The sequence below is a fragment of the Papaver somniferum genome, chromosome 9, assembly GCF_003573695.1.
Source record: "Papaver somniferum cultivar HN1 chromosome 9, ASM357369v1, whole genome shotgun sequence".
Taxonomy (NCBI): Eukaryota; Viridiplantae; Streptophyta; class Magnoliopsida; order Ranunculales; family Papaveraceae; genus Papaver; species Papaver somniferum.
The window spans coordinates 177,731,219-177,752,182 of NC_039366.1; the positions used below are offsets into that span (position 1 = coordinate 177,731,219).

The following is a 20,964-nucleotide window of genomic DNA, read 5'->3' on the forward strand; positions in this document are numbered from 1 at the left end:
AAATTCTTTGACTACGCAAGCCTGGAGTAAGTTCGCAAAACACCATGATTTAATGTTATAAAAAAAATTATGTGAACAACTTTGTACACCATGTTAACATTTCCTTTATGTTTCCGCATCTCTGTAGCTTGGCAACTAACAAGCCTGGATGATCCAACAGTCAAGGAAGATATTTTGATTGCTGGAAGAGTACTTCGTGAACTGATGTTCAACAAATATCTGGACCAGGAGGTACTCCAGTTCTACATCCATCGACGTATAAGAGCACTTGTCAGAGATAGCATTCGTCCTCCAGAAGGCAAAAAGTACCTGAGCTGTGAAATTATGAGTCCTACTGCATGTGTAAGTTTCTCAAAACCTATGTTGCACTGACACTCCAAGAAATATGTTGTAACCGTGTCGGACACATGAACAGACACGACACGGTTACGACACTTCCGGACACTCGATGGACACACCACATCATGTGTCGCGTAAAATTTGATATTGAACACTTTGCGGACACCAATTCGACACTTTCGGACACGTCATAAATAATTTATTTTGATTTGGAAAATCAAAATAAACTAAATGTGAGGCTAATTTATTCTTGTTTTAGTCAAATCCAAACATTTTTCATGAAACACTTTACCATTATTACATTATTATTAATTTTATATAATTAGTAATCAAATATTTTAAAAATAAGAGTAATTATTTTTTTGTATAGATTATAGTAATATTTCATTTTAATGATTTGAGTAATATATATAACGTGTCCCCGAAACCCGTTTTTTTGAGGTTTGACGTGTCCGCGTAACCGTGTCGTGTCGTAACTGTGTCCCGTATCCGTGTCCGTGCAACATAGCTCAAAACAAATAATAAATGTCATGTATAGTTACTTTAATATGTATTGTCTACATAGTTGATTGACATGGCATGTTCTATGTGTTTTTATATTTCTTTATATGGGTACATTGATATACACCAATATGCATATATGATTGACACATGGTCTGTTAAGTGTTGATTGTTAGATTTATTTAGCTATGTACATAGATGTACACCAATATGCATCTATGATTGACACATGGTCTGCTAATTCTTGATTGTTAGATTTATATAGGTGTGTACATAGGTGTACACCTGTATATCATACATGGATATACGGTCTGTTTTCAGGCCTGCAATGTTTGATTTGTTAGTTTTCTGTAGTAGTGTACATGCTTGTTAGTTTTCTGATTAAGGTGAGCCTAATTAATTTTGTTTTCTAAAAAATTATTAATTGCAGTATTATGTCAAGTATAATGTCACCAGCGAGGTGGAAAAGCTTGTGGTTAATTTCATACAGGACATGCCTGAGAACCTGGAAGTTCTTGTAATCCCTATCAATCACTCTACAGATCAAACGAGGATGTGATTGCACTGGTCACTTTTGAATTTTTGATTTCGAAGCCAATGAATGGAAATGGTATAACTCGTTGCACTCAGAAAATGAGCAGTCATATCAAGACGATGCAAAGCAACTAGCAGTTGTGGTACAAGTGGAACTCAACAAGAAGAGAGCATTGAAGGGTCACCCACCTATAGAAGAGCACGAATTAAACATCATTCCATGCCCTTCACAAGGAATCAACCCGGACTGTCTAATATATACTTGTTACTTTATGAAACGAAGTATGAAGACGACAAAAGGTATGGAAAAAGGTCAGCAGAGGGCCGAAGACATTTGTCAGCAAATGAGATCAAAATTGGTGGCCAAGATGTTGACAAAAGGCGGATGGTATGAAAAGGTATGGGATATAGCAAAGGAAGAGGAGCATAATCAGTGGCGCAAGACTACAGGAAAGCAACCATTGAAGAGGAAGAAGAGTTTTTAATCTTCATTCAAGATCACTTTCTGAATTTCTTCTAAACATTTTTAATCTTCAGACAAATTTTTTAAATTTCGGTGTCACTTTGTGTATGACTTATCTCTTTTCAAATTTCAGTTTTTATCAATTTGTTTGACTTATCACTACTAAAATACCTTGAATTAATATTTTTATTAGTTTCAATATTAATGCTACAAGTTTATGACTTATCTCATTCACCAGGCTTTGAAATATTAAGGTGTACTTGATTGTGCACAGTTACTGATAGAGCAGAAAATGTTTAGAAGGTGTACGTAATGGTACACATGTACTGACATATTTTTATACTTGATCAAAAGTATAAAAATTGAAAACATAAAAATATATTACTAAAATTTGTATAGCATGTAGAACTGAAAAACATGAGAATTGAACATAGCAAAAGTAATTACTAATTATATACAGATCTGAAAACATATAATATTACTGAGCAAAATAGACTAGAAGCATCCATTGTACACAAAGGTGTACATAGTGGTACACCTGTAAAAAGACAGGTAAGAAAAACAGAAGTTTGCAGGAAGGTGTACATAATGGTACACATGTCCTGGAACTAATTATCCACACCAAAATCAAATTGAAAAGACAGAATCTTTGAACAAATGAAACATAGAAAAAATCCTCAAAGCATGGGACAGGTAGCTCTGTTATGGTGACCAAGAGTGAAGCACTTTGTGCACATCATTTTCCTCTTTTTCTTCTCATATGCATTCTTGAAGCGCTGTTTTCTTCATCTACCCGGTGGAGGAACAGGAATAGGAACAATAACCCTATCACTAGGATCATAAGACTGCGGCTTGTCATAATTGGGGATTGGCAAGATGATCTCTTGATATGTCATGTTGTACCATTCGGTGGTGAAGTATGTCTCAATAAATGAATAGATGTCTTCTCTAGTAGCTTGAATGGCAGCACAAGCATGCGCACAAGGAAAACCATTCACTCGCCACCTGTGACATGTACAATTTTTCCGCAATAGATCTACAGAATGAGTCCAGGGAGACCTGACTTCATACAATCTTTCCATGGACTGAAGAACAGTCCAAGTACGACCAATGTCGATGTTTTCCTTTAGTAAAGCCTCATATTCAGGAGTGAGCCTAGTGTTGAATGTTTCCAGACCTAGTATCCTTCTCTCAGACATTTTCTCCATAACCTTCAAACAAACATAATAAAAACACAAAACATCAAATAAAAAACATGATTCAGAAGGAATACGGATAAAACATGTGTACATTGTTGTACACATTATGGAAATCCATGTATACAATAATGTACACACAGTTGCAGAATCACAGATGAACACGTGTACAAGTATCTACAGAACAAGAAAATCCATGTATGCAACAATATAGACATACTTGCATAAATAAAAAACTAGACATAAAACTCACCGTATCGCATCGAGAAGAACAAAAGCATGCAACTTTTTGAAAGGAAGAACCCGGTTGTTAAAGGACTCGGCAAGATTTGAAGAGTGAGCACCATATCTGCATACAGGGAAAAACACATTTGCCCATTTCTCCTTTGGAATAGTCCTGATATAGTTAGCAACATGTCCAGCTCCAATTGCATGCATTGCCCTCAAAGCTTCTTCAAAGTTTGCTGGTGTGTAAGAGTACGCAGCTTTGTAAAACAAATCAAGAACGGGCTTCGAATTCGCATCACCTGATCCAATGGGGAGATTGCATTTGATGTGGTAAAAGCAATAGCTGTGATGTGAATTAGGAAAATATTTTGGAATGCCCTGCAGAAGTCCTTCATGACGATCACTAAGGAAAACAATCAGACGACCATCGACAACATGTTGAAGATTCTCCAGAAACCAAAACCAATTATCTTTGTTTTCAGAAGAAACAATAGCAAAAGCAAATGGGTAAAACTCATTGTTTCCGTTGATACATGTAGCAGCCATAAGAGTACCCCTGTATCTACCAGTAAGGAAAGTAGCATCCAAGTAAATCATGGGCCTGAGATACCTATAGCTATGCTTTCAAGCACCGTAACAAACGAATATCCTATGAAATCTACTGGTTCCATCCTCAACTTAAAACTTCACATAGCTATCGGGACTAGTTTCTTCAATTGCTTTGACATACCAAGTAAAATCGCTATACGACTTCTCGTCATCGCCATACTGTTCTTCAAATACAGCTTCTTTCCCTCTACGGGCATGGTGATACTTAATATTGGACCCATAAGTTTTCTTGAAAAGTGACATGATCTGTCTGGATTTTAAGCTAGGATCACCTTGTAAATTGTCAACGATCAAATGTTTGACTAACTTGGTTGTTACCGCAGGACTCTTCAACCTCAAACCAACACCACAACTATAAAAAAAACTGGAATAAGTAATGTGCAACACAATTTACACCTAATAAGATCTCAAAACCAACACTATGAACATACACACAAACCAAGCAAGAACATGTAATTTAAGAGTACAACAAGTACAGTGCACTACAATGTACACCTAAAACAAATCTACATATATAAGATGCACAATTTACACCTAAAGATAAGTAATGTGAACTAGTATGAAAACCACTAACCTGTGAGCGTTTGAATCTTTCAGCACGAACCGAGAAGTATCACCATTCACAGGCCCAAAATGAATCCTCCAAGCACAACCATCTTCTTCACACTTTGCAGTAAAACGAGTTTTGTCATTTTTAAGAATAACAATCTTGTGACCTGTATCCATCTTGTACTTATCGACAGCACTCCTAAAAGCTTTAACACCACCCATGAATTCTCTACCAATCTCGTCAAATACATAATTTCATTCATCGATAATAAGAGGCTTCCCCTTGTCTGCATCATGATCTAACACCCTTACCATCTTAGGACTTTCAATTTCACAAGCAGACTTAGAACAAGAACTAGAACTACTGCTGCAACCAGACTTAGAACCAGAACTTCTGCTACAACTAGACTTAGAACGAGAAGTATGATTCGGAATCATATCCACATGCAAATAGACATCTTCATTATCAATAAGAATCATGAAACCAATTAAGCTTTGCAGTTGTATATCACCTGTCACAAAAACTACTTGAGCATTGTTCATATAGCTGAAACATATACTCCCAGGAGACAAAGACCTCCAGTGCTTGCATGCTAAATGCTTCAGTTCTTCTACGATTATTTTAGTATTAACACGAAAAACAGCAGAGTGCTCACCATGATTCAAAACAGCATTAATAAACTTGTCAGGCTTATTTGGTACCCCTACATATTACAAAAGAAATGATTATAAACATCTGAAGCTTCAATTTCATACAACCTAAAAAGTAAACGGTGTACATGAAAGTACACATTTAAAAAATGCCAAAAACATCAAGTAACAGTAAACTAGATAAAAACACTCCATCAACTAAGCTCCAGAATCTTATTGGAACAAAAATAGAAGACTAGGATATAGTATCAGTTCGATTTCATATCATGCATCATAAAACTAAAAAAATCAACATCAAGTAACAAAAATCGAATTTATCTAGTATTAACAGTAAATCATCATCATCGCGAGAATCAAAAGCTACTATATAACAAAATATCAACTAAAGATCATACAAATTGATATCATCAACTCATAAACTCCAAAAAAAATAAACATCAGAAACAATACCTGAAAATTAGATTGAATTACAACCAAAAGAAAACTAACCCGAGGTTGAATCGGCTCCATTAGCAATAAAATCCAATCTAAGCTCTACAAATATGATAAATCACCTACGAATTCAAACCTGGAACGATCTATCTCTCACTCTGTGGTTTCTTCAAATCTCAGATTAAGAATTTTCGACTCTAGAACTGCATCGAACGTAACATGAGTTGAAATATGATGAAGAAACGATTAAATCCTCACTGAAACTGTAAAATCGCCTCCTAAATCATCTCATAGTTGCATCCTGTTTTGAATTCAAGTTTCAGATCCAGAAAATTCGATTTCAAAATCAGGCTTTATATACCATAAATCGTTCAAGGGTAATTATGGTATATGGGAAACTCACAAAATCGGGACTCGTCCGTGAATTTGGACTAACTCGTCCAGGTTTGGACTAATCTGTTTTGGGCGGTTTTTTTTGGACTAGACTGTACCAGGATTCTGATGGATGGATTAGAACGTCCAAAGCCCAGTAACTTTGGGGCTAAACGTCAATTTCTACCTGGGTTCAATTGGAGTTCTCGGTGGTGGCTGAGAGAGGAAACAGAAAACGGAAAGAGGTGATGTGGTCGGATTTGGGAAATAACCTGGAACTTGGAAGAAGGGGGTAGTAATGGAACGAGATGGACTGGGCCTAGGAAATTCTACTAGGTACTAGGTCTTGGTCGGATTTCTACAACAGCAGTTGCTATATAAACAAAATTCGACAGACAGAAAAGAGGAGGCCGGGTACGGACAAAGAAGAAGCCGGTTTTGGAGTTGCGGCTACAGAGCCGAAACCAGATAAGAGAAAGAGTGGCCGACGACAGAAAGAGGCGGCTACAGACAAGAGGAAGAGGAGGGTTTGAAGTTTTTCCTCCCATCTTCGTTTGTGTTTGTGACCCATAAGTTTTCTTTCAATTTATTTATGGCTTTTGAGAAAGTCATGGCTTGCTAGTTTTATCGTATCTAGGGTTTATGTTGAAACCATATGGGGTTTTAAGCTACTCTTGAGTTGAATTGAATAAAATTTAGTATTTATGATTTGAATGGATTAATTTCTTGATATTGTTTATCGATTTATCAAAATACGAGTTGTTCCTTTAACGGTTTCGTATAACCTTTGTGCATAATTGTTAGGATCGAAAATATACTTGTCTACTTATTATTTGATATTTTCATACTTGGGTTAATTCCTTTGATAGGGTATTCTTAGAATAGCCAGGTATTATTTGTGAATCCATATTTAGTTTCGCATAACTTTCTCGCAAACGCAATTTGATGGTTCATGCTTTGGTTTAATCTTTTGATGTGCCATGCTCAGGGTGTCCCAGTGATATTCACGATTTTAATACATATAATAGGTGATGTCGATAGAACGTGCGATAAATAAATATTCATGAATTATGTTTCATTTCAGTAATTGAATAAAAATAGTGGTGGATACTAATGGTATTGCATCAATCGTTAAGAAAACCAGGTTTAATTCATTACAGAGAAGATAAGTTTCATTACATGAGACACACAAATTTTAGGAAAGTATTCAATGAAGTATTTAAAGAGAGGATGAGAACTCAACCCTAAATAGGAAACTACACGTACAATTCACATGAGTGACTGCATGAGTAACATGTTGTCTTTACCTGCACTACAGCGCGCCTTATCCTGCACTACACCATCTGTGTCATTATCCCCCCTCAAGCTGATGGGTGAAGCAACAACTTGAAGCTTGGATCGAAGCATGATTAAGCGAGAAGCATGTTACCCCTTGGTGAATATATCGGCCAGTTGATCGAGAGTGTTGACGTAGAAGATTTCCAAGGATTTGTTGTGAACTAATTCTCGGATAAAGTGATAATCAAGATGAACGTGCTTCATGCGAGAGTGCATAACAGGATTGGAGGCTAAGGAGATGGAGTTGATGTTGTCGCAACCAAGTCTTGGTATACCTGGTAAGGGAAAGTGAAGATCTTGCAGAATAAAGCATATCCAGACAATCTCAGCAGCACTGTGAGCTAGTGTGCGATATTCTGCCTCTGTGCTTGAACGTGCAACTGTGGTTTGCTTTTTATATGACCAGTAGACGATGTTATTGCCAAGAAAAATGCAGTAGCCTCCTGTGGATCGTCTGTCATCAATGCATCCGGCCCAATAAGCATCAGAGAACCCTAATAAGAATGAACTGCCCTTTGTGAATTTGATTCCGTAACCCAGTGTGCCTTTGATGTATCTTAGGATTCTCATGGCAGCCGCCATGTGAGTGGTTCTAGGATGTTGCATGTTGTTGTAGTTTTGAAAGTGGTAGTAAAAGTTCGTTGCTCGGACTTGTAAAGATTTAAAAAATAAAAATATATACAAAAAATATTAAAACTGGTGCGAGAAACTGGGGCTTAGGATTCGGCCAAATTCATTTCTTAAATGGTTCAGAAATTAATTCTAGGAAATTATAATTCAAAACAAAATGAATATTAACTCTATTCTTTGCCAAAGTAGATTTTATAAAATATTACTTGTATTTCTTAAGCATGGCATATCAAAAATCCCTAGGACTAAGCATAAACCATCAAATGAAATCACAAATAATTAATTAAAATCTTAATTCAATTAAAATTGGTGCAAAAAGTAAATAAAGAATTAAATAAAATTACCACATGGATGAATTAAGGCTTCCTCCGTCGCCCCAGTGTTGGGGTTTAGCTCCTCATATAAATCATAATCTCAAAATACATGTATAAAGCTCAAAAGTTGATTAAAGGGAGTAAAACAATTGAACAGAAAAATTGTAACAGAAATAATTGTTGCAAAGGCGCTGTTCAACTGTTACAAGAAGAACGATACAAATGTTATGATGTTGCAAGACCCAAACTATGACCCACACTACGACCCACGCCTGTGAGTCTTTCTCACTGTTGATAAAACACTGCTCTTGCGAGTCCGTTCTTCATGTTCTTCATCTTCATCACGAACAGCATCAGCAGCAGAGAGAATTCGTTATTCTTCCTCTGCAGCTTCCTCTCTTGTCCTCCCAACTCTCGACAACCCTTCTATTGAACCCCATAGACATATTTATACTCAAAAGCACCGAAATAATCCGAGTTAAATGCAAATAATTCTCCTTTAATGATTTTTATTTTCACGGGAATATTTTCTTTCCCTGTTCACCTTTCACGCGTCTTCTGTTAGCTACTTTCCTGTTCTCTTCTCACACGTTTGTTCTGAGCTGGATTTCCTTGTTTATCCTGGCTTGATTGGTCGAATCTTGTTGAATAAAGAAGAAAATATTCTCCCATGCAGTTACGTATCATCCAATATCCCGTGATAATCTCTCTTCCCTGTTTAACCAAGACTCGATGTTTTAGCCCAACTGGATCGAATCCATTAACCATACAATCCCTGTTTAGCCCAAGCAGGTCAATCAAAACAAAATCCAGTGATTGAATCTCGCTCAAAGCCCACACAAGATCGAACCCAAATTTCTTCCGTGAACTGCATGAACTTTCCCGCCATTTTGAATTTTCAAATCGTGAAGAAGGGTGTCCCCCTAACCGTCTGTGGAGTGAAAGTAGCAAATGCCCAACTGAGGGCCCCTTAGTAATTAGGTTGCCCCTTAACCAAAATGAGAGTCCGAATAACAAATTTCCACCGGGGATGCTCCGCATAATTTTTCGAGCCGATTTTTCCAAAATTATTTATTTCCAAAAAATACCTACAAACACGCAAAATACCATAATAAGGACGAAAACAAGTACTAACAATACAGAGAATTGAGAACAAAATAGACACATATATGCATCTATCACATGTGTTGGCACACAAGATTAACTGCATAGGAGATCTCTGGTCTGGACCAAGTGAGATAGTGGAGAGCACCAACAAGAGATCTGTAGTCAGTTGGATTTTCAAGCAGTGTGCCATCCTCTTTGGAAAATTTTGTGGAAGCTGCAATGGGAGTTTGACAGGATTTGGAGCCTTCCATGTGAAATTTGTGCAGCAGATCAACAACATATTTGTTTTGAGATAAAAAGAGGGTGTTGGGTGTTCTAGGGATCTCAAGGCCAAGAAAATAGTTGAGAGAGCCCAAGTCCTTGATGGGAAACTGAAGTTGCATTTGAGCAATAACAAACTGTATGAATGCTGGAGAAGACCATGTTATGTCATCAACATATACTAAGGCAACTGTAGTGTGAGGACCATCCTTGTGGACAAAGAGTGATGAATCAGCAACTGAATTTTTGAAGTTGAGAGAACAGAGTGTTGAACTAAATTTTTCATACCAGGCCCTAGGGGCTTGTTTCATGCCATAGATGGCATTGTGTAAGAGGCAGACACGATTTGGCTTTGCTGGATCAATGAAGCCTGGCGGCTGAGCCATGTATACAGTTTCTTTTAAGTCACCAAGGAGAAATGCATTACTCACATCTAGTTGATGGATTTCCCAATCAAACTGAACTGCCATACATAGAATGATTCTGATTGTAGTTGGTTTGGCCACAGGGATGAAAGTCTCCTCAAAATCCATACCTGGTTGTTGATGATATCCCTTAGCTACTAGTCTGGCCTTGAATTTATCTATCTCACCATTTGCATGATACTTTATCCTGAATACCCATTTACAGCCCACAATTTTTTGCCCTGCAACTGGTGGAACCAATGTCTAGGTACCTGCATCTCTTAAAGTTGTGTATTCTTTGACAAAAGCAATGTTCCATACTTGCTCTTTTTTGGCAGAAGTAATGCAAGTTGGGACAATAACCATGAAAGCAGCTGGTAAAGGATGTTTGGTGGCAGAATAAGATTTTGGGGTATAAATGCCATGTTTGCCTCTAGTAACCATATGATGATCATTAGTGGTTGTGGCTAATGGAAGTGAAGGGGCTGCACTGGAAGATGGTATGGATATAATAGACTCTGCGGGTGGAGTGGGAGGGTGAATAACTTCAGGCACTGAAGATGGTAAGTTGAGAATAGTGTTGTAAGGAAAAGATGTTTCATTGAAGGATACATGCCTAGATATATAGATTGTGCTAGTTATAGGGTCAAGGCATTTGTATCCTTTGTGTTGTAGACTATATCCTAGAAAGACACAATATTTGCTTTTAGGTTCCAGTTTAGTGGAGGTATAGGGTTTGAGTCATGGGAAACAAGCATAACCAAAGACTTTTAGGAAGTTATAGTTTGGAGTTTTGTGAAAAACCATCTCAAATGGAGTGTGAAAGGCTATGGATTTGGTGGGAAACATGTTGATTAAGTAGTTTGCTGTGTGAAGTGCATCAAGCCAGTACTGAAAAGGAAGCTTTGCCTGATGCAAAAGTGTTCTAGTGACTCCTAGAAGATGCTTGTGCTTGGCTTCTGCAACACCATTTTGTTCTGGTGTGTGTGGACAAGACAGTTCATGGATGATGCCCTTGGAGTGACAGAACTGTCCTAGAAGATTGTTTAAAAATTAACCTCCATTGTCAGTTCTGATAGTGACAACAAAGTGAGACAATAGTTTTTCTATTCTTGTTACTAAAGAGATAAATTCATGTTTAAAATCAGATTTAGAGGATAAGGGAAGTATCCAACAATACTTTGTAAACTCATCAACAACATTTGCATAATATAGAGTACCATTATTAGAGGGAATGGAGCATGGACCCCATAAATCCATGTGTAGAAGTTGAAGTGGTTTAGTAGCCACAGTACAAGACATTTGAAAAGGAAGTTTAGTACTTCTACACATTTTGCAATCAACACAAGAGAAAGGTTTATTAGAAACATTTGTCAAGTTTAGTCTAGTGCAGAGTTTTTGAAGAGTCTGAAAAGATGGATGCCCAAATCTTCTATGTAGGAGAGCAATGTCAGTAGCAGTGGTGGTGGAGAGAGCTTGATGTGTGGAGCTGAAGGTGATAGGGTAGAGTGAATTTTTATGTGACCCTTGGAAAAGGATCTTCCCAGAGTTGAGATCCTTCATAGAAAATCCATTTGAGTCAAGAGTTAATGAGAAGTGACTGTCAGAGGTAAACTTATGAATGGAAAGAAGATTGTGAGAGGATGCAGGAACTATGAGGACATCATTTAAGTGAAAAGAATGATCATGAATATGTTTACTAGAATTACCCTTGTGAGTTATAGTCATACCTTCACCATTTGCAGTATAGATAACCTCTGCACCATCATATGGAGTTACCTCTTGACAGCCTTCAGTGGTGGAGAAAATGTGATGATTAGCTCCACTATCAGCAATCCATTCCTCATTATCAAAGATATCTGCAGTAGCAAACATTGCACTAAGATTGGGGGGTGGTGCTCTTCCTTGATATGTAACATTGAGTCTCTGAACACAATTGGGTGCAAGGTGATCCTTCAGTCCACACAACTGGCATTTGTCAGGAATGGGTGAGCTTCTGCTATAGTTTTGAGTGTTGAATGATGCTGGATTTGGGTGTCTACCACCTGAATAGCCTCTGCCTATGAAAGAGCCTCTGTTATTTGTGTTGTAACCTCCTATGTGATTGTAACCACCTCTGTGATTGTAGTAAGAACCCCTATTGGCCATGAAGGCTTTAGCATCTAGGTCTGCCTGATCCTTAGCATTCTTAAGTCTTTCATTGATGACAAATGCCTCACTGAGTATATTTTTGTGAAGTTCAATACAGGTGACTGGTGGGTATCTATGCCTCATGGACGTAGCAAATGGTATATAATATGAATTCAGGGCTTTGAGAGTGATAACCACCAGTTCTTTGTCAGAGATAAACTCACTTGCTGCAGCTAATTGGTCAGAGAGAAGTTTGATTTGCTGGTATAGATTTGTCTCCCTGTGTAATGAAGAGCAGTTTTGTGTGGAGTTGAAGAGTGTGAGTTGAAGATGCTCTGCCAAAACGTTCCTCTATACTGGTCCATAGCTGGTGAGAAGTTTCAGATCTTGAGAAGTAAGCAATAATAGAGTCTGAAATCGTCGAATTGATCCACATAATAATTGTTGAATCTTCATCCATCAAATTGTTATACAATGGATTTTCAATTCCATTCAATTGATTTCTTGGATTTGTGTATTGTGGAGGGCATGGATATGAACCATCTACAAATTTCTGTAGTTTGTATCTTTGAATTACCGGTTTGAGGAGGTTTTTCCATGTGATAAAGTTATCCTCAGTGAGTTTGAGATGAACGAAGTTTGTTAACTGGTTTAAAGGTGTATTGGAAAACGAATTTGAGGTTGGGTTTTCCATTTTGTTGTGAAAGAAGATAAATCTCAGCACAAAAGATAGTAAAAAAAAGGTTGATGAATCTCAAGAAAGATACAGGTTTAAAGGTTCTTCTCTGGAATTGAAAGATTGACACAATTGCATATGCAAATTTGTGAAAGGCAGCAGTGATGAAAACACTAGCAGTAAACGGAAATAAAGAACAGGATCGAAAAAATTAGAGGAAAGAAAGAAATCCTAACCTGGCTCTGATACCATAATGGTATTGCATCAATCGTTAAGAAAACCAGGTTTAATTCATTACAGAGAAGATAAGTTTCATTACATGAAACACACAGATTTTAGGAAAGTATTCAATGAAGTATTTAAAGAGAGGCTGAGAACTAAACCCTAAATAGGAAACTACACGTACAACTCGCATGAGTGACTGCATGAGTAACATGTTGTCTTAACCTGCACTACAACCCGCCTTATCCTGCACTACACCATCTGTGTCATTAGATACTATAAACCCTGGTTCGCGACTTTGGCTTTGGTTTCATTTTATTAGGTTACCTTAATTTTATTATTTCATTTTCAATTCTAGAAATCCAAAAATATTGTTTCGTGTTAGTTTTATTAGAAATATTGATTATAGTATTTCCACCTCTCCCTGTGGGTTTGACCCGTACTTCCTTTGCATCGATTTCGATCTATAATACTATCGGAGTGAAACAAGGGATCTAAGGAAGAACAGAGGCTAGACTATATTAGTAATAAGTAAATCCTTTGTATGTAAGAAGACTCGAGATATTTTTGGGAGAAAAAATTGCAAGGTATTGCCTCTGTCTACTAGTTAGACACCGTGCAATTGAGGTTTATATAAATAGGTATCTCCTGATCCTATCACGTAGAAACTCTTAGTTGTGGGTGAGACCAGCTAAGGGAATCAAGTCCGCAGAATCCGGCGTGGTTCAAGAGGCGTAAGGAACACGACTATACCTTGATCAGTTTGAAATTGGGTAGGGCTCAACTACATTCCAGTCCGAACTTAACTTGGAGTATGCTAGTGTCTGTAACGACTTAATATAGTGTGGTGTTCAAATCTGGACTAGGTCCCGAGTTTTTTCTGCATTTGTGGTTTCCTCGTTAACAAAACTTCTGCTATTTGTTTTATTTGTTTTCCACATTATATTTGTTTATATAATTGAAATATCATAGGTTGTGCGTAAGTTCAATCAATTGTGAATCCAACCTTTGGTTGTTGATTAAATTGATTGACACTTGGATATTGGTTTTTGATATCGTCCAAGTTATTTCTTATATTTAATCGGGCTCGCAAATTCCTACTTGTTTGATTGCAGATTGAATTGAAAAATAGAGATATAACTCTTTGATATACTTTTCTTAAGATTGACTCTGACTGTCTAGTTGATTCTCTTGAAAGTATATCGGAGTTAGTCTATACAAATTGTTAAGCGAAATATTGGGTGTGGTTGTTAGACCCCCGTTTTTCACAAAGATTAAGTCTATGGTATCATTATGAAAATATTGATGAAAATAGAATGAATCTTTGAATACTCCGCAGTATTGATCTTTCCCTGATCCACTTCTATGTGAAAGTACTGTATGGCTCCGTAAGTTTTCTTATGTTGAGCATCTCCGATTAAATTAATCATTGAGGTTCCTTTGTGGTTAATTTAATTGAGTTTTCTGGATACAAATTCATGTTTTGTGTGATTTGTTAATGTTCAAAGAAATCCTTCTTCTTGAAAAAGTAAGATCGCTCTTGTTGTTCTTTTGGGAATGACATTTTATGGAGGAGAGTTCTTAATTGCCAAATATTTGTGGGGAGTGCGGCTGTGAAATATTAAAGGAGTTATCTTTTATCTTTATAAACTCCTTGATGAATACAATAAGTTTCGAATATATGAAATCATCGAAACAAAGTTGATATGTTCTCTTTAGTCATGAAGTATCTCTATGAGAATTTCATTATGATCCAATTAGTTTTCGTACCTTTGCCAATTTATATTGACAAAAGGGGGAGAATTATTGTGTAATTCACACTACAAATACATATGGTTTACGGATCATTATGTAAGGGGGGGTGGTTTTTATTATGAGATGAAGTATTGACTAAGGGGGAGTGATACATATCACCATAGTATTATTGTCAAAGTTGTGATACAATTGAACTTTGATGCTATGTAATAATACTATGACACTATATAACAATGATTGATAGCTACTATTTTCTCATTTTTATGGCTACGGATATTCAACAACTATGATTCTGAGTTGAACACGTTCAGAATCACTGGAGTACTTGGAAGTGGCGAAGATTTCGAGTAATGTTGAAGAACCAAGGAAATCAAGCATTTGGATGAGAAGCTACAAAGTTTATTTATTTTGTAATCCATATGTATTGATAGCTTTGTCACTAAAATTGACAAAGGGGGAGATTGTTAGAGCACTGATCGGTTGAACTCGCAAGTGTTGCTATCTCAAGCTTGTTTGTCAAGTTTAGTTGTCAAAACTATAAGTCTTGATTTCTAGTCTACTTATAGTTATGTTTCGGATTAGGATAGAATGCGTAGTTGAGCTTTAGAATTCACGACGTTCATCGATTGAAGACGAAGAACTACTAAGGGGAGCTTGTGGAACTTCATCAACAAAAGGTATGTAGAGACTTTACCTCATCTATCACTCAGAAGTCTATTTATATTATATCTCCTATTGAGACAAATGTCATATAGCTATATAGACTTTAATTTATACACATTTGATATTTCGAGCTTAATTTAACTCTCTTACATATTTCTCGAGAAATGTGTTGGTAAGCTTTTGCTTTAACCAAGTTCATCATTTATTCTTGAAGAAAGTCAAAAGATGATCACGTGAAAATCGCCTGGTAACATCTTATATGATTTGTGTGAGACAGTCATTTGATGTAGACTCGGAATGTTTCGTATTGATTATTTGACCACTTGAAAATTTCTTTCAAGCTAATAGTTTGTGTGAGACAGCTATTCTCGTCTTGTAAGAATGTTTCAATGATTGCAATGAGAGTTTAGAATAATTAACCATGATTGGATATTGCACAATATGCGTACTTGTATGGTAACTGTTGCAAGTATATTCCAAGTCTGAGAACTTAGTATGCATACCCGTATGTGTACTGGTTAAAAAATTAAAGTCCGGAAACTATAGTATGCATACCCATATGCGTACTGATTTCAACTAAGTTCGGTCGTGAACGACAGTATGCGTACTCGTTTGCATACTGGCGAACACATACCAAGTCCGGCTACTTAGGTACGCGTACCCGTTTGCATACTTGAGTTGGTTAAGTTCTAAAATCGATTGTTCATGAACAAGTACGTTTATAAAATATGGAATGCAATCTTTTGCAAATATATTTAAGATGAACATGGTTGATATGAAAGTGTTCATATGGCTAACTTCAGTTAACTATTGTTGATCCAACTAAGTGTACACGTTTAGGTACGGTTACCCATATCTAAATGAAGGAACATTTTATTTGTCTGTAATAAGCTAAGTCAATTTAACGGTTGAAAGATATTAGCTTGAGTCTAATCGGGTTTCATCTAACAGTGAATAGTGAATGCTTTGTTACCAAGGTAACATTGATTGTAAACCCTGATTTGAAGATTATATAAGGGAGAACTCTAGCAACTGGGAAACCCAATCCCCACACCTCCTGTATGATACTAGTTGCGACTAGAGTCGATTCTCCTTTAACCTAGGTTTTTCTAAAATCCATTATAGGTTAACGACTTAAAAACTTCATTGGGATTCTAAAGCCAGACCCAACTATTTACTCTGTAGTTGCGTCTTATGATCTTACTTTATTCTATCGTATTGCATACTATCTTCTCTAAGATTTGCTTGAGATTTAATCTCCGATAGGTAAGATAAAAAGTAGTCACAAACATCTTCGTCTCATCGTTTGTGATTCCACAATATCTTGTTCCGCTACCATACAGTTAAGATCATTGTGAGGTGATTGATATTACTAGGCTGTTCTTCGGGAATATAAGTCTGGTGTATCAATTGGTTCCTGTTTACCTTGATTTATCAAAACACTGAACAAAAAATCGTAGGTATTTCTATGGGAGACAGATTTATCTATTTAGTAGACTTTTCTGTGTGAGACAGATTTGTTTATCATGTTTTCGGCTTTGGGTCGTAGCAACTCTTAGTTGTGGGTGAGATCAGATAAGGGAATCAAGTGAGTAGAGTCCTGCTGGGATTCAGAGGCGTAAGGAACGCGACTGTACCTTAACCAGTGTGATATTGGTTAGGGCTCAATTACATTCCAGTCCGAAGTTAAATTGTAGTGGTCTAGAGTTTGTAACGGCTTAATACAGTGTCTTGTTCAAATCTGGACTAGGTCCCGGGATTTTTCTGCATTTGCGGTTTCGTCGTTAACAAAACTTCTGGTGTTTGTGTTATTTCTTTTCCGCATTATATTTTCTATATAATTGAAAAAATCACAGGTTGTGTAGTTCAATCAATTAGATAATCCAACCTTTGGTTGTTGATATAAATTGATTGAAACTTGAACATTGGTCTTTGGTACCGTTCAAGTTGTTTCTCATAATAATCAGGCTCGTGTATTCTATGTGTTTGATTTTCTCATTACATTGAGAAACAAAGATACAACTCTTGGATATATTTCCATTGATTGAGTCTGAATGTCTAGTTGATTCTCTTGGAATTATATTGGAGTTTGTCCATACAGATTTCCAAAACGAAATATTGGGTGTGGTTGTTGGACCCCTTCTTTTTCACTTTCATGGTATAAGGGTCAGACTAGTAATATTCAAGTTCCTCTAGGATTTAGTTATCCAAAAATCCGCAAGAACCAACATACCCTCAAAACCATGTAGAGAAAAAGATGACAGCTTAGAAGAATCTCTTGCCATATTAGCTCAAAACACTAAAAAAATTCATCAATCGTTTAACAAACTTTACAAGCTAATAGTATGAATGTATATGCTAATATTCAGGTTATTTCCAATTTACAAACCCAGGTAAGTCAGATAAACGAGTCTTTGCGAAAATAGGCGAGTTCTCTAGTCAACCACTACCCAATCCTAAAGGAGTTCATGAAATATCTTTAATTGGTGAGAAATCATCAGACCATGTGAATTCAATAACAACCCTTAGCAGCGGTAAAACGATAGATAATAATGTAGCCATGTGTTTATGGGTGAAAACTATTTCTGCCGGTTTTGGTAATTTGGGGTGTGTGGATGAGAAATGAATCTAAACCCTAAACAAATGCACTGCACGGGAGTGCTTGTGATTCGAGAAATCAATCTGTACAACTCTGGCCTAAACCAAGAAATGGCCATTCCAGACTTGCTTCGGTCACGAAGGGAAGGATATGGGGTTGATCTTAGGGAGGGAAGCGAAGAAGGTGTTGAGATTGTGAAGGTGTTGGCTGTGTATGACTTTTATCAGAAAGCTGAACTGGCTTACAGAATGTAAGCTATCAGTTCTGGTGTTTGAATACGATTGTATCAACACTTGGTTTCTGTTGTCTTGTGTTATTTTGAAATAGGGAGCAAAACCTATTTATACAAGTCATTGAGCCTTACCCACGTCTCTCATGGGAAGTGGAGAAAGTGGAGTGATGGAGTAGTGGAGTTGCGTGTGTTAGTGTCACACGATTAGTCTTGCCCACTTCTCCCATCATCACTAACCGTCCATTTCTTCCTGACACGTTCTTGTGATGGCGCGGTGTGCGCTGCACGCTGTAAACCGCCAGACCAATACCCCAATATGTATCCCCCAGTTTGTGACATGATTAATGTCTCAAGTGTGTGGATCGTGGGACCCACAAAAGGTAGCATGTGATGCTAGATTAAATAACTAAGTTATTTAGGAAGTCGTTATTTGTGACATATCGTGTGTATTCTATACAGGTAATGCATCGAATATAATCAGCATGTGTGAAGCATCGCTGTTTTAAGGCTTAACGGAGTAAGTCATGATTAAGCGTCTTAAAATAGATGCATGTCTAGCCATCGTCGAGTGATCGTTTGGAGGTTGTACAGGTAAGTCCTGACTTGGCCGATCACTTTGTGTGGAAGAGTGGTGGACGGTGATCGTGGTGATGCCTCACTGGTCGCCTAACTCATGTCTTAGGTTTTCCGTCCAAGCTGGTGAAGTTGGACAGACGAGATGGATTGCGACCCACATATGCGACCGTTGGATTAGGGTTTAGGAGGTGCTCAAACACCAACATTTAGCTTGGTCTAATTCAAGCATGGGAGACATATTTGGCAGGGCCGATCGGGCATGCATGTAGACGGCATGCTGGTGTAGGCGCCTATACCTCACTGTCTCATGAAGGTGCAATCTAGACCACTGAATTTTTCAGGCAAAGAGGAATGACTGATATTGATTTGCGACAGAAATCTCATGCCGCAAAGGCCGCGCGTCATGCCTACTTCAGGCGCGCGTTTCGAGACGACCAAGCCTGGTCGGTCTTGGCCGATCAGTCAGGCGTGCAGACGGTGGGCTGGTGTACATGTCTGTACCTTATTGTCCCATAGAAACGTGATCTAAGCCACTCAATTTGTCCGGCGAAGTTGAGTGGTCGAGATTGGTTCGTAATTGGGAAGTGTGACCACGCCTATTTTGGGCATGCGAATCGAGGCAACCATCCATGGTATGCCTTGGCCGATCGGGTGTGGAGATAGGTGGGTCCACAGTGATCGTGCTGATACTCACCGGACCTGCTTAGTCTATTCCTGGACCCTCCATTCGAGCAGGAGAAAATGGACGCTCGTGATCGATTTGCGACACAAAACCCTAATTAGAGTTTTTGGCCGGCCGCGTGTTAGCTAGTTTGGCTAACTAAAAATACGTGTTATATGCCTCATCTGGAGAGGCCGATTGTGTCGGGCACTTATTAGGCCGGTGCTGAGTGCGGTGGTATGTGTCCGACCATCTCAGGGTAAATCTAAGCCATCCAACCATGCTGGTGAAGTTGGATGGTCGTGATCGATTTTAGGTTTTTAGTGGTCTTTTCTGCGACCCTCAATTCTCCACGCTGATCCAACTTCGGACAATCGTATATTGCAATCTGGTCAGGTTAGGGAAGAGTCGGTCATGCAGGTAGGAAGAAGGTCCGCCGGTGTACATGACAAGCTTTTCCTAACCAGTCATGGGATAATCTACGCCGTCCAACCATGCTGGTGAAGTTGGACGGTCATGATGAATTTGAGACTGTCGTAGGCGGTCTTGTGCGCACGAGCTTTTCCAAGCTGCTCCACATAAGTCTGGATATCCCAGAATGGAGTTTGGTGATTATTTTGTCAGGCGTGACTTTGCACCTATGTGGCCGACTTGCGTGGTCGTGATTATTTTCAAGACTGACGTAGACAGTCCAGATGCTCGATCGGGTTAGTATAACACTCCGAGAATTGCAGCATGTACGGGTATTTCGTATATGCTTCATTATTAACGCTTGGAGATTCGTGTTGCTCTGTTGAGAGCAACACTCAGTCGTCATGCCGCACCAATAATGAGAGTGGAGCAGTACAAAAAATACAAGGCTGGTCATGCATTAATTGATAATGCTATAAGTTTATAGTGAGGAAGTATTCACCATTTTATCAGTGGCTTTATCCTTTGACGGATGTTAGCGCATAATTTCGGCCTTTACAATTTTATCCTTTAATGAAAATCCACCATCAACACTAGGTAAATTAGCGAAGTAAAGAAGCATTCATCACTTATCAGTGGATTTATCCTTTACAGAATGTCGGTGCATAAATTTGGTTTTACAATTTTAGCCCTGAACTAAAATCCACCATCAACACCATGCATTATATTGGACATATTGTAGTTCCACCATCTACTCTACAAGAGGAGACATTAGCTGAAGATACTTATAAAGTATCTAAGGATGCCCATGTTGTTCATGATAAGGTACTTTTGTGCCCAGAGATCCGTACATCTACAGTTGTTAGTTCCAACAAAGATGGAATCAACTTTCAACGAGATAATGAAAATGTTTAAGCAGGTTAACATTAACATTTCACGAAAGCGTAAGCTTAATGTCCATAAGAAAACCATTTTAACCGATCAAATAAGTCAAATCCTTTTGAACCAAACACCCCTTAAGTATAAAGACCCTTGATACCCCCACCATATCTTTTGTGATTGATGGTAAATTGGTTGATAAGGCATTGCTTGACTTAGGAGCGATTGTTAA

At 37.8% G+C, this 20,964-nt stretch overlaps 2 protein-coding genes across 2 annotated transcripts; both read right to left on the minus strand.

Moving 5' to 3' along the window:
• Positions 1-2,622: 2,622 nt before the first annotated feature.
• On the minus strand, positions 2,623-4,641 carry LOC113312903. The gene is made up of 6 exons (XM_026561635.1): positions 4,445-4,641; positions 3,992-4,204; positions 3,287-3,871; positions 3,171-3,210; positions 2,897-3,048; positions 2,623-2,842 (listed from the first exon to the last, which is right to left on the minus strand). The coding sequence occupies exons 1-6, from the start codon at positions 4,639-4,641 to the stop codon at positions 2,623-2,625; spliced, it is 1,407 nt and encodes a 468-aa protein (XP_026417420.1).
• Positions 4,642-4,674: 33 nt separating this feature from the next.
• Positions 4,675-7,794, minus strand: LOC113312904. The gene is made up of 2 exons (XM_026561636.1): positions 7,488-7,794; positions 4,675-5,123 (listed from the first exon to the last, which is right to left on the minus strand). Exons 1-2 carry the CDS (start codon positions 7,792-7,794, stop codon positions 4,675-4,677), a joined length of 756 nt encoding a protein of 251 aa, XP_026417421.1.
• Between the last annotated feature and the right edge of the window lie 13,170 nt (positions 7,795-20,964).